The sequence below is a fragment of the Tupaia chinensis genome, unplaced genomic scaffold (assembly GCF_000334495.1).
Source record: "Tupaia chinensis unplaced genomic scaffold, TupChi_1.0 Scaffold138584_1, whole genome shotgun sequence".
NCBI lineage: Eukaryota > Metazoa > Chordata > Mammalia > Scandentia > Tupaiidae > Tupaia > Tupaia belangeri.
The window spans coordinates 509,607-523,316 of NW_006198478.1; the positions used below are offsets into that span (position 1 = coordinate 509,607).

Here is a 13,710-nt window from a genome sequence, read left to right on the forward strand (position 1 = left end):
CTAGTTTGAATAATAAAATACTTCTTCTTTTGGTCTCTAGTGACAAAAATCACATGCATTTTGGTGCCATCACTTGTGCCATGGGTATTCGCTTCAAATCTTACTGCTCCAATCTTGTTCGCACCTTGATGGTTGATCCTTCTCAAGAAGTTCAAGAAAATTACAACTTTTTACTTCAGCTTCAAGAGGAGCTACTAAAGGAATTAAGACATGGTGAGTTGTCTTTAAAAAGGATGTTTGGAATCATGTAACAAAAATGCTATTAATGTTCATCAAAGTTTATATCACTGGGACTTTTATACTGTAAAAATAGTAATTTTTTTACTAACTTCAGTCTTCCTAGCATTTAGTTCTTAAATCTACTTTTCTGTCTACTGATCGTCATGGGCTCCATCAATGTTTAGAGAAATTTCTCTGACTTACTAGGCCTGTATGTCCAGATCTTGATAAAATGTCTGGCCTTACTACTCTTAGTTTAAAAAGTTCTGAGAACTAGTATCTGTACTAACTGAATGTGTAATATTAATCCTACATTGAATAGAGTTGAAGATTTTTTGTGTCAAAATAGAACAAGTAGCAACTGTGTTAAGTAGGCAAGCAGTACCTCAGAAGAAAGCAAAGTGTTTGACTCATCTTTTGCCTTAAATCCTGTGCTCCCATTTGGCTAAGTGTAAATTTATTCTTGCCCCCCCTAAACCATCTCATAAGCCAGAGCTTGGTAACATCCATGTTACCCAGAGCTACTAGATGCCTTTCCCTCATGATTATTTCTAAAGAAATAATTTCTTAATAAATCACAGACATAATTTAATGAGGATTGTGATTATGATTTCTCCGTGGCCCCCATATCTGGAGTATTGTGGCTCAGTATCTATTCATAGCTTGAGTCTTGGAAAATTAAGACCAGAGTCTTTCTAATAGCAATTCACCTATTTACAATGAATGGGATAGGCCCTACCAGAAAATATAATAACTTTAGTGTGATATCATTTATCACCTCTGAAAATCTTTTACTGAGACCAACTGATATTCCTCACTCTTCAGGATCATTGAATCTCAATGTAATTAAGAATGACTGGGTGCTGTTTTTATTTTCTTTCAAATATTTATTTAAATTTGCCAGAGGTATGCATGCCTGCCAGATATAGAGGGAGAGTGAGAAAGCAGTCTTCCATGGAGCATTGTCATGCTGCAATCCCTCCTGCTCTGTTTCTCCCTCCTTTCAGGATTTTGGGCATGCTTGCACATGCACTCAGCATGTCCTTCAAGCCGTGAGGTCTGGAATGCAAGCCATGTAATGGGCCATGTGGGATGTAGCCACCTTAACCACCAGGCCACAAGCTGGACCTAAATTTTATTTATTTATTTTTTTAGTTGCCAGAGAACGCATGTTCCTGCCTGAGAATGAGAGAGAGATTGAGAGAGACAGAGAGAGAGAGAATGCTCCAATTGGATGCAGTCACATTTCAATCCTTTATTCTTCATTTATTTATCCTGTCAAGATTTGGTACGTGCATCTATGTGCACCCTGTGTGTTTTTCTAGCCATTAGGGCCAGAATTCAAATTGCAGTCAGTCACAGGGCCAGCAGGTGACATGAAGGTTAAGGTGTTGGACTCTCACCTGGTCAACCCTGGTTCAAGTCCCAGACCCAGCACGTGTGCATGCATACCCAGATTCTCAAGAGGAAAAGGGATTGTGATGTGGCCATCTCTTCTAGGGGGCAATTTCTCACTTTGCATCTCACTGTCTGTTTCTCCCTGGCTAGTGCACACATCTATGGCAAAAAACAAACCAACACCCTAAAATAAATAAATAAATACAAAATACAATCAGCCATGTGTGATCTGGTTTTCTATGCCTAGCACTTAATACTGTGTTATAGTCCTCACCTGGGCAAACTGCCTTTTTTTTTTTTTTTTTTTTAAGAGATTTTTGCAATAGGGCATGTATGTGCGCTCGCTCATTGGAGAGACAGAGCAGCAGAAAGCAAGAAATCACCCCCCCCCCCTCCAAGGGGGTTGGCCACACTGCAGTCCCTTCTCCTCCATTCTCTTCTTAGAATTTTGGGCATGCACGCACATGCACCTGGCATGAGTTTTAAGCTTCCAAGTACAGGACTCAAACTGTGGTTGACTATGTGGGAATCCTGCAGTGTAACCATTACACCATCTGCTGGTCCCAAACTTATTTTTTTAAACAGAGATTTTTTGCTATAGGGCACGAGTGCTTGCCAGGGAGAACAAGACAGAGAAATAGAAAATGAGAAATTACCTCCCAGAGGGAATAGCCATGCCACAATCCCTTCTCCATTCTCCTGTTAGGATTTTGGGCATACATGCATACACACCCAGCCTGAGTTTGAAGTTGCTGGTGAACTGTGGTCGACTATGTGGGAGTCCAGCAACATTACCATTATGCCATCTGCTGGTGCCTTGGACAAACTGTTTTTAAAACACATTTTTTTAGTCCCTGTCATCCCTGAGACTACATTCCTTAGGTTACATTTGAAGAAACATTTTAGAGTACCTAATAGATGAAATATTTTTGATTCATTTGATTGTTTATTTCTGTCTTGTTATTAGGTGTGAAGATATGTGATGTATATAATGCTGTCATGGATGTGGTTAAAAAGCAAAAGCCAGAGCTGTTGAACAAAATTACCAAAAATCTCGGGTATGTATGCTATAATGTGCATTGTCTCTTGAGTCAATTTTTATGACTGAAATGGTCAGTCTATATTCTTAGACAAGTGGATTGATTCATTGACATTTATGAACTATCAAGCTTCTCTTCATTTTACTGTGCCAAGCACATAGTGTCATTAGACACAATGAGCAAGATATGTTTATCAAGGTGGAGCTTTTTTGCACCGGTGTTGTGCAATAGCCAATAGACCTTCCAGGATCAAGTTGTAAATGTTAGGAAATATTACATGTTTTCTCTATTAGAACAGCTCAACTCATATTTGCAAATTAAAAACTTCGAAGTGTCCTGCTACTTTAATTTTTAAGAAGGTTTTATTGGGACCAGCAGATGGTGTGGTGGTTAAGGCGCTGGACACTCCCATATGGCTATGGTTCGAATGCCAGACCTGGTGGCTTGCTTTCTCACTTTCCCTCTCTCTCTGTGTATTTCTCTCTGGTCAAATTTTTAAAAATGAATGAATAAATAAAAATTAATATTTTTAAAAAAAGATTTTATTAAATTCAGTGTTTTTCAAATGTATTTGACCATTGACCATCTAGAAATACCTAATAATACATTACAGGTACAGGACAAAAGACATTTTGGAAAACAGAGCTCTAGGCAGTCTTTTTAGATGAAAGCTAACTAACTACCCTGAGGTACATAGTTTCTGCCTGTACTTTTCTATTGGGCAAGAGGAAATAAGTTGTCCTATATTAAGTCCTATAAATCTGATTATCAGCCTTCCACTAAAAATTGCCTCTCTTAATCTTACCACTCTCTTGGTAATGTAGCCGTTATTAGTCTCTGCTGAGATGTTGGTAGGAAAACTCCTAACTTGATTTTATTGTAGAAGATTACACTTTCAGTGCAATTAAAATGAATGTGCATAAATCAAAAATAAAGTTTGATATAATAAATGTTACACAAGATACTTAATTAGAAAATTATGTTTAGAGACCAGCAGATGGCATATTGGTTACATCACTGAACTCTCACGTTGTCAACTATGGTTCAAGTCCTGGGCCCGGCAGCTTGAAACTTAGGCTAGGTGCACGTGCGTGCGTGTCCATATTCCCAATGGGAGAGTAGAGGAGAAGGGATTGTGGCATGGCCATCCCCCCACAGGGGGTGATTTCTTGCTTTCTGTTTCTCTGTCTCTTCCTGTCTCTCCAGTGAGCACATGTACCCTTACAGCAAAAATCTTTCTTAAAAAAAAAAAAAATTTATTTTTGGGAACCAGCAGAACTGTGGTCGACTATGTGGGAGTCCAGCAACATAACCATTATGCCATCTGCTGGTGCCTTGGACAAACTGTTTTTAAAACACATTTTTTTAGTCCCTGTCATCCCTGAGACTACATTCCTTAGGTTACATTTGAAGAAACATTTTAGAGTACCTAATAGATGAAATATTTTTGATTCATTTGATTGTTTATTTCTGTCTTGTTATTAGGTGTGAAGATATGTGATGTATATAATGCTGTCATGGATGTGGTTAAAAAGCAAAAGCCAGAGCTGTTGAACAAAATTACCAAAAATCTCGGGTATGTATGCTATAATGTGCATTGTCTCTTGAGTCAATTTTTATGACTGAAATGGTCAGTCTATATTCTTAGACAAGTGGATTGATTCATTGACATTTATGAACTATCAAGCTTCTCTTCATTTTACTGTGCCAAGCACATAGTGTCATTAGACACAATGAGCAAGATATGTTTATCAAGGTGGAGCTTTTTTGCACCGGTGTTGTGCAATAGCCAATAGACCTTCCAGGATCAAGTTGTAAATGTTAGGAAATATTACATGTTTTCTCTATTAGAACAGCTCAACTCATATTTGCAAATTAAAAACTTCGAAGTGTCCTGCTACTTTAATTTTTAAGAAGGTTTTATTGGGACCAGCAGATGGTGTGGTGGTTAAGGCGCTGGACACTCCCATATGGCTATGGTTCGAATGCCAGACCTGGTGGCTTGCTTTCTCACTTTCCCTCTCTCTCTGTGTATTTCTCTCTGGTCAAATTTTTAAAAATGAATGAATAAATAAAAATTAATATTTTTAAAAAAAGATTTTATTAAATTCAGTGTTTTTCAAATGTATTTGACCATTGACCATCTAGAAATACCTAATAATACATTACAGGTACAGGACAAAAGACATTTTGGAAAACAGAGCTCTAGGCAGTCTTTTTAGATGAAAGCTAACTAACTACCCTGAGGTACATAGTTTCTGCCTGTACTTTTCTATTGGGCAAGAGGAAATAAGTTGTCCTATATTAAGTCCTATAAATCTGATTATCAGCCTTCCACTAAAAATTGCCTCTCTTAATCTTACCACTCTCTTGGTAATGTAGCCGTTATTAGTCTCTGCTGAGATGTTGGTAGGAAAACTCCTAACTTGATTTTATTGTAGAAGATTACACTTTCAGTGCAATTAAAATGAATGTGCATAAATCAAAAATAAAGTTTGATATAATAAATGTTACACAAGATACTTAATTAGAAAATTATGTTTAGAGACCAGCAGATGGCATATTGGTTACATCACTGAACTCTCACGTTGTCAACTATGGTTCAAGTCCTGGGCCCGGCAGCTTGAAACTTAGGCTAGGTGCACGTGCGTGCGTGTCCATATTCCCAATGGGAGAGTAGAGGAGAAGGGATTGTGGCATGGCCATCCCCCCACAGGGGGTGATTTCTTGCTTTCTGTTTCTCTGTCTCTTCCTGTCTCTCCAGTGAGCACATGTACCCTTACAGCAAAAATCTTTCTTAAAAAAAAAAAAAATTTATTTTTGGGAACCAGCAGTTAGCGTAATGGCTATGTCGCTGGACTCCCACGTAGTCGACCGTGGTTCGCGTCCCGGACCCGGTGGCTTAAAACTCACGCCGGGCGCGTGTGCTTACGTGCCCAAGATCCCGAGAGGAGAATGGAGGAGAAGGGATTGCGGCGTGACCACCCCCCCTGGGGGGTGATTTCTCGCTTTCTGTCTCTATGTCTCTCTCTGTCTGGCGAGCGCCCGCGCCCTATAGCGAAAAAACCTCTCAAAAAAAAAAAATTTATTTTTCAGCATAGGATTATAAAACGTATTTAGAGGCCAAAGACTATTTTCTAATACTCTTGCCTGATCAGCAGGGGCAAATCATTTTAACATGTTTGCCTTCCTTATCTTGAAAATTAAAGTGAATGTATTTGATTCACATTTAAAAAATTTTTTTTGTTATTATTAATTTTTAATTTGACCAGAGAGAGACAGACAGAGAAGAGAGAGAGAGGAAAAGTGAGAAGCTGCCAGGTCCAGGACACAAAGCACAGTTAGCCATGTGGAAGTTTAGTGCTGAAACCACCACGCTACCTGCCAGCTCCATATTCTTGATTCATACTAGAGATTGTTTAGCCTATTGCCGACATTTTTCTTCATTTCCTTTCAGATTTGGGATGGGGATTGAGTTTCGTGAAGGCTCTTTAGTGATCAATAGTAAAAATCAGTACAAACTGAAGAAAGGTAAGTTTGACATGTATGCAATACCTTTTTGAATAATCTTCTTTGACTTTATCTTACTTCTGTATAAACCTTAAACATTTCCATCTTTTCACTGCCATAATCCTTATTTTGCTGTTTTAGGTATGGTTTTCAGCATCAATTTGGGGTTCTCAGACCTGACTAACAAGGAGGGGAAAAAACCAGAAGAGAAGACCTATGCCCTATTCATTGGTGACACAGTGCTTGTGGATGAGGTGTGTATTGCCTCTTCTAAGAATTATTTATTTATGTAACACTATTTGTTGTTGTTATTTTTTTAGTTTGACCAGACAGAGACTGAGAGAGAGAGAAAGGGAAAAGCAAGTATCCAGGTCCAGGACTCAATTGCTGTCAGCCGTGTGGGAGTCCAGGGCCTTTATCCACCACGCCACCTGCTGGCCCCATGTATTGCCTCTTAAACCTTGGAGTCTTTATTAACTTACTTATAAGGCACATTTGGGACCTTATGTTTTTTTCTCCAGCCTCCCTTTAAAAAAAAAAGAATTATTATTATTATTATTATTATCTAATTTTACCAGAGAGAGAGCAAGCTGCCAGGTCTAGGACTCCAGCCGTGGTGGGTCATGTGGGAGTCTGGTGTCCCAAGTACCATACCACCTGCCAGGCCCTTCCCTTTCTTTTTGTTAAATCCTTGATAAAATTTTACCAAAAAAACAGGATACATCTAGGATGGCTTTATTTTTTCCCAGTTTGTTGTTGTTGTTGTTGTTGCTTTTATCAGGACCCTGTGGCTTTTTTCTTGTCTTTGTTAAGTTTTAATTAAGGAAAAAGATCCATATGATACCCTGACCTAATATAGCTAGGAATAGAGGTTATAACCAAGGTTAACAGAATGATTTAAACCAAGCTGCTTATGATGTGTGCCTTGAACCTTACTATCAGGATAATATCAAGAATTAATTCTAGGGGGACCAGCAGTTAGCATAATGGCTATGTTGCTAAACTCCCATGTAGTTGACCATGGTTCAAGTCCCAGACCCAGTGGCTTAAACTCATGCCAGGCACATGTGCATGCGTGCCCAAGATCCCGAGAGGAGAATGGAGGAGAAGGGATTGTGGTGTGGCCATCCCCCCGGGGGGTGATTTCTCACTTTCTATCTCTCTGTCTGTCTCTGTCTGGCGAGCACACGCGCCCTATAGCAAAAAAGAAAGTGAAAGTACAGGGGCCGGCAGGTGGTGTGGTGGTAAAGGGCGTTGGGCTCCCACATGGCTGACTGTGGTTCGAGTTCCGGACCTGGCAGCTTTTTCTCTTTATCTTTCTCTCTCTGTCCCTCTCTGGTCAAATTAAAATAAATAAATGGACAAATAAAGTTTTTTAAAAAAGAAATAAAAATGAAAGTACAGAGAAGATGAAGTAATTTGCCAGATGTCACAGAGCTAGAAAATAACTGAGCCAGGCTTTGAATAGAGGTTTTCCTTTTTTCGTTGTTTTTTGTTTTGTTTGTTTTTGTTTGTTTGTTTGGTATTTTTTTAGTTTTTGCTATTTGCTACAGGGTGTGTGTGCTTACTGGAGAAATAGAGAGAGTAAGAAATCACCCCCCAGGAAGCATAGCCACACAATACTTTCTCCATTCTACTTGGAATTCTGGGCACATCTGCCTAGTGTGATTTTGAGGCCGCCAGGTGGGATCAGCTGCCTTAGCCTCCATGCCACCCTCAAGCCTGTGTTCTTTACCATAACCCTAATATTACCCTCCAAATTATAGTTCCTAATGAGAGGTTAGGAGAATAAAAACATTTATTTATCGTCAGAGATTGTAGTAGCCAAAAGATTCTTATCTAACAATGTAGTAGGTTAGAAAGTGAAAGTGCTTTTTTTACATTCGATATCTCAGTTTTCTGTTTTATCCTAGGATGGGCCAGCCACTGTTCTCACTTCTGTCAAGAAGAAAGTGAAGAATGTGGGAATCTTTTTAAAGGTAGGAAATAGATAAATGAGTAGTATAGGTAAAGTTTGGTACAATGAAGAAGGTAAATGATACCCGTTAATCAAAAAATTAAAACTCGATTTTTAAAACTTAATGACTTTTTCCCATAGAATGAAGATGAGGAGGAAGAGGAGGAGGAGAAAGATGAGGCAGAGGACCTTTTAGGAAGAGGTTCTCGGGCAGCATTACTTACAGAAAGAACACGGGTAAGTTTTTCTAGTTTAAACTGCTTTGTTCATATGGTTCACATGCTCTGATAACCCTCGTTTTCCTTTCCATAGAATGAGATGACTGCAGAAGAGAAGCGAAGGGCACATCAGAAAGAACTGGCAGCTCAGCTCAATGAGGAAGCAAAGAGACGACTGACAGAACAGAAGGGAGAACAGCAGATTCAGAAGTAAGAGTTTGCAGTGCGCTGTGAAGTTGTCATAGGTTATATATGAGTGCACAAATTTCTCAGTTGGTTTTTTTTATTCTACTCTAGAGCTCGCAAATCCAACGTGTCCTATAAAAACCCATCTCTGATGCCTAAGGAACCACACATTCGGGAAATGAAGATCTATATTGATAAGAAATATGAGACTGTAATAATGCCCGTGTTTGGCATTGCAACACCATTTCACATTGCCACAATTAAGGTACTAGCATTCATTAAATCAAGTTTCTTCCAAACTGTGGTTTTTTTAGTTTTTTACTAGTGGGGGTGGGGGTGGGTATGTGAGCTGACAAGAGAAAGAGTGAGAAAGTATTCCCTCCTGGGGAGTGGCTACACCACAGTCTTTTTTTTTTTAAGAGATTTTCACGATAGGGTGCATGCACTCACCATAAAGACAGAGACAGAGACAGAAAGCGAGAAGTCACCCCCCCAGGGGGGATGGCCACACTGCAATCCCTTCTCCTCCATTCTCCTCTTGGGACCTTGGGCATACACACACATGCTCCCGGCATGAGTTTAAGCGACTGGGTCCAGGACTCAAACCACAGTTGATTACATGGGAGTCCAGCGACATGACCATTATGCCAAATGGTCCTCACAATCCCTTTTTCTCTATTTCTCCCCTTAGGGTTTTAGGCCCACATGTATCCATGCCCAGTATGTTTTTCAAGCCACCCAGTCTGGGTGAACCACAAAGTTGACCACATGGGATTCAGTTGCCTTAACCACTACACCACAGACTGGCCCCAAATTATTTTTGAAGCTGTGCCTAATATAAACAATCTGTTGACATCATCTCTCTCCTTCAGATTATTTTTATTTCAATGATTTATGTGTTTTTGCCAGAGTGTGTATACATCACCAGAGAAGATGGAAAGCAGCCCCCCCTGGGATGTGGCACATACACACACATGCCAGCATATCCCTCAACTTGCTTGGGCTCGGTCTGAACCCCAGCTCACCATGTGGGAGCCAGCCCTATACCCCTTCACGTTATGTTTTTTTTTTCCTCATAGCCCTTTCTTTTTTTCTTGCTATCATTCCTCCTCATCCAGTTTTCTCTTTGTAGAAAGCTAACTAAAGAAAAGCTAACCATGCTTTTCCTTTTTTTTTTTTTTTTTTTTGAGAGGTTTTTGCTGTAGAGCGCATGCCCTCACCAGACAGATAGAGACAGACAGAGACAGAAAGCGAGAAATCACCCCCCGGGGAGATGGCCACGCCGCAATCCCTTCTCCTCTGTTCTCCTCTCGGGATCTTGGGCTTGCTCTCACATGGGCCTGGCGTGAGTTTTAAGCCACCTGGTCCCGGATGCGAACTGCAGTTGACTACATGGGAGTCCAGCGACATAGCCATTACGCTAACTGCTGGTCCCTTCCTATCTTTTCTTGAACGTTACTTAAGCATTGCTTAATCTACAATTGGGAGCCAGCAAGTGGTGTGCTAGTTAAGGTGCTGGACTCCTACCTGGTCAAGTCCTGGACCTGGCAACTTACTTTCTCACTTTTGCTCTCCTTCGCTAGTCAAATTTAACAATAATAATAATAATAATAAAATTAAAATAAATAATAAAAAAGCTGTCATTGTACTCATGGATTGTTTTGGGGATCATTCAGTCATTACAAAAAAAAAGATAAGCTAAAGGTGTTTATTAGATTTAGACTACGATTTACAGATTAAACGCTTAGAGTAGTCATTTCCTAATGTAGTTTTAACATCTCTTAACTACTAATACTTAATCTGGAAGAGAAACTTTTTTTTTAATGATATTTCTTTCTCTGAACAGAATATAAGTATGTCTGTGGAAGGAGATTATACTTACTTGCGAATCAACTTCTATTGCCCAGGCAGTGCCCTCGGCAGGAATGAGGGCAACATCTTTCCTAATCCTGAAGCCACTTTTGTTAAGGAAATGTGAGTCCCCAGGAAAACACCCATCCCTAAATCCCTGCTGGCTAGAGTAGCAGTCTCAGAAACGTTTCATTCCCCGTTCTCTGTCCTCCCCTCCCTAATGACTGGCAAGATCTACCTCAGTGGCACTGGTCTGGCCTCACCTTGCTGACTTGGTACTATTAAGGACATCATAATGTAGAGTCCTCATAGAAGTAGTTAATACTACACACATTTTGTAACAATCCTCAAATAATATGTGTGCTACATTGCATTCTGTTCCTTCATGGTGCAGGAGGGATAATTCGGGTATTTAGAAAAATAAATGTGGTTTCCCCCATTTCTATGGATTAGCCATTTACAACAGCCTCCATTTAAAAGAAGGAAGGGAAGGTTTTTTGTCATCCCCCCCACCCCCAATTTCCAGGTGTTCTTTTACCATTCAGGATTATGCTTTTCTTTTTCAAGATATTAAGACTGTTATAAGATGTAATAATGGGTATAGGTTACTAGCCTCTGTAAGTACTTCTCCTTTTCTATAGTACATACCGAGCTTCAAATATGAAGGCCCCTGGAGAACAGACAGTACCAGCCTTGAACCTTCAGAATGCTTTTCGAATTATAAAAGAAGTACAGAAACGTTATAAGACTCGAGAAGCCGAAGAGAAAGAGAAGGAGGTAAGCCTGAATACAGCAAAACACCTTTCTGCATATAGGACAGACATATGGTTTTGGGGGGTATGTTATGAACACACAAGTGTTCATATTAATTTTCTTTCTGCTCAGGGCATTGTGAAACAAGACTCACTTGTGATCAATCTAAACCGGAGTAATCCCAAACTGAAAGATCTGTATATCCGTCCAAACATTGCCCAGAAGAGGATGCAAGGCTCACTAGAGGCCCACGTCAATGGTATAGATTATCTCTTTTATTCCTGGGCTTTGCCTTCATTAATCAAATTAAAATTTGATTTTTTAAATTAATGACTTTTTTCCATCCATCATTTATAGGCATGATAGATGAGATAACTTAGAATGACAAGGGAAATGCTAGGAAGAAACAACTTACATTGCTTTTGGCCAGAAGGAGAAGAAATCTCTGTATAGTTTTTGTTGTTTCCTCTGGCCCTGTTCAAATCAGCCAGAAGAGACACACTGCCTTTTGTCCTAACTAAATGATAATAACTTGATACTTAGCTATTTTTTTCCTCAGGTTTCCGTTTCACATCTGTTCGAGGAGACAAAGTGGATATTCTATACAATAACATCAAGCATGCTTTGTTCCAGCCTTGTGATGGAGAAATGATTATTGTCTTGCACTTCCACCTCAAGGTATTCCTTTCTACTTAATAGGAGCTCTTGGACATACTTAATGTCTTTCTTTTTTTTAGAATTATTTAATTTTATTTATCATTATTATTATTTTTCAATTTACTACAGGGCATGTGCACTCACCAAAGATTTTTTTTTATAGGGTGTGTGCGCTTGCCAGAAAGACAGAGACAGAGAGATAAAAGCGAGAAATCACCCTCCAGGGGGGATGGCCATGCTGCAGTCCCTTTTCCTCCATTCTCCTCTCGGGATCTTGGGCACACACGCACATGCGCCCAGCATGAGCTTAAGCCACCGGGTCCGGGACTTGAACCACAATTGACTACATGGGAGTCCAGCGACATAGCCATTACGCTAACTGCTAGTCCCTATGTAAGATCATTAAGAGAACTGAATTAAAATATTTGTTTTGTTTTGCCTCAGTGTCTGGCATCTAGAATGTGCTAATAAGCATATTTGTTCTTTTGATATGATATTACAATGATTACCAAAGCATGAAGCTGTCTCCCAATTCCTCTTTCTAAAATAGAAAATTTATACTTTAGACAAAACGTTGCTAACATGGGACCAGTGGATGGCATAATGGTTATGTCACTGGACTCCCACATAGTTGACCACAGTTCAAGTCCTAGGCCCAGAGGTTTAAAACATGCTGGCACATATGTGTGCATGCCCCACATCCCGACAGGAGAAGAGACTGGCATGGCCATCCGCCCTGGGGGGTGATTTCTTGCTTTTTGTCTCTTTCTCTGGCAAGTGCACTTGCCCTATAGCAAAAGTCTCAAAAAAGAAAAAAAAGAAAAAAAGAGGGGCCAGCAGGTGGCTTGGTGGTTAAGGCACTGGACACTCCCACATGGTTGACCACAGTTCGAGTGCTAGACCTGGTGGCTTACTTTCTTACTTTCCTTCTCTCTGTCTGTCTCTCTATCTCTCTGGTCAAATTAAAATGAATGAATAAATAAAATTAAATCATTCTTTAAATTAAAAACTAACAATCTCGAATATCTATTGTAATAAAGAGGGATACTTTTTATAATGTATACTCTTCTCATTTCTAAATATCATTATTTATGATGACACGGGATGGTTCAGTTATTTAATATATAGAACCCTGGATTTGGATCACTACTGCCTCCAACATAGATATTTTTGTATTTTGGTGTTTTGCTTCTGATCTCTTTCCTCTTTACCTGGTGGAAATCCCAAGTCTTGACTTCCTTCATGTTCTTTCTATTTTATACCATCAGAATGCCATCATGTTTGGGAAGAAGCGGCATACAGATGTGCAGTTCTACACGGAAGTGGGAGAGATTACCACAGACCTGGGGAAGCATCAACACATGCATGACCGAGATGACCTTTATGCAGAGCAGGTCTGTGAGATTCAGTGTTGTATTTTTAGGGTATGAGGTAGGTAGGATGGGGTCCAGACATGAGCTGAGGAATGGCAGAGTTTTATAAACAAGTCCTGAATCTGTTCGTGTAGAACATCTTGAGTATTGCTGAGATGGTGTGGTGCAGAGGCTACTGGATTAGACATAGGGTGTAGACTGAACTCAACAGAGTATAGTGACTTAAAATAAGATGTACATATACCATCACAGTTAGGAGAATTAAGGTCTCAAAAAGCACTTCTGACTTTTCAAGGGGAAGGACTGTTAACAAATAATGTGCTAACTATAGTTAATACTTTTTCTTCTACAGATGGAACGAGAAATGAGGCACAAACTGAAAACAGCCTTTAAAAATTTCATTGAGAAAGTAGAGGCTCTAACTAAGGAGGAACTGGAATTTGAAGTGCCTTTTAGAGACTTGGGGTAACATATCTCATCTTCTTTTGAGCCTGGTTTCACTGGTCTACATTTTAGAAAGTATATTATCCTTCCTTTAATCTAACATA

The 13,710-nt window shown here is 39.6% G+C and overlaps 1 protein-coding gene across 1 annotated transcript in view; it reads left to right on the plus strand.

The window, feature by feature from the left end:
- The window catches only part of SUPT16H (SPT16 homolog, facilitates chromatin remodeling subunit), a 46,584-nt gene that overhangs the window by 20,574 nt on the left and 12,300 nt on the right, over nt 1–13,710 (plus strand). Inside the window, exons 7-20 of the mRNA XM_006161421.3 lie at nt 41–213; nt 2,585–2,675; nt 6,115–6,188; nt 6,309–6,421; nt 8,081–8,146; nt 8,266–8,361; nt 8,437–8,552; nt 8,640–8,793; nt 10,375–10,502; nt 11,021–11,156; nt 11,265–11,391; nt 11,692–11,810; nt 13,058–13,183; nt 13,515–13,627. Of these exons, the coding sequence (XP_006161483.1) occupies nt 41–213; nt 2,585–2,675; nt 6,115–6,188; nt 6,309–6,421; nt 8,081–8,146; nt 8,266–8,361; nt 8,437–8,552; nt 8,640–8,793; nt 10,375–10,502; nt 11,021–11,156; nt 11,265–11,391; nt 11,692–11,810; nt 13,058–13,183; nt 13,515–13,627 (1,632 nt within the window). The remainder of the gene's footprint in view (nt 1–40; nt 214–2,584; nt 2,676–6,114; nt 6,189–6,308; nt 6,422–8,080; nt 8,147–8,265; nt 8,362–8,436; nt 8,553–8,639; nt 8,794–10,374; nt 10,503–11,020; nt 11,157–11,264; nt 11,392–11,691; nt 11,811–13,057; nt 13,184–13,514; nt 13,628–13,710) is intronic.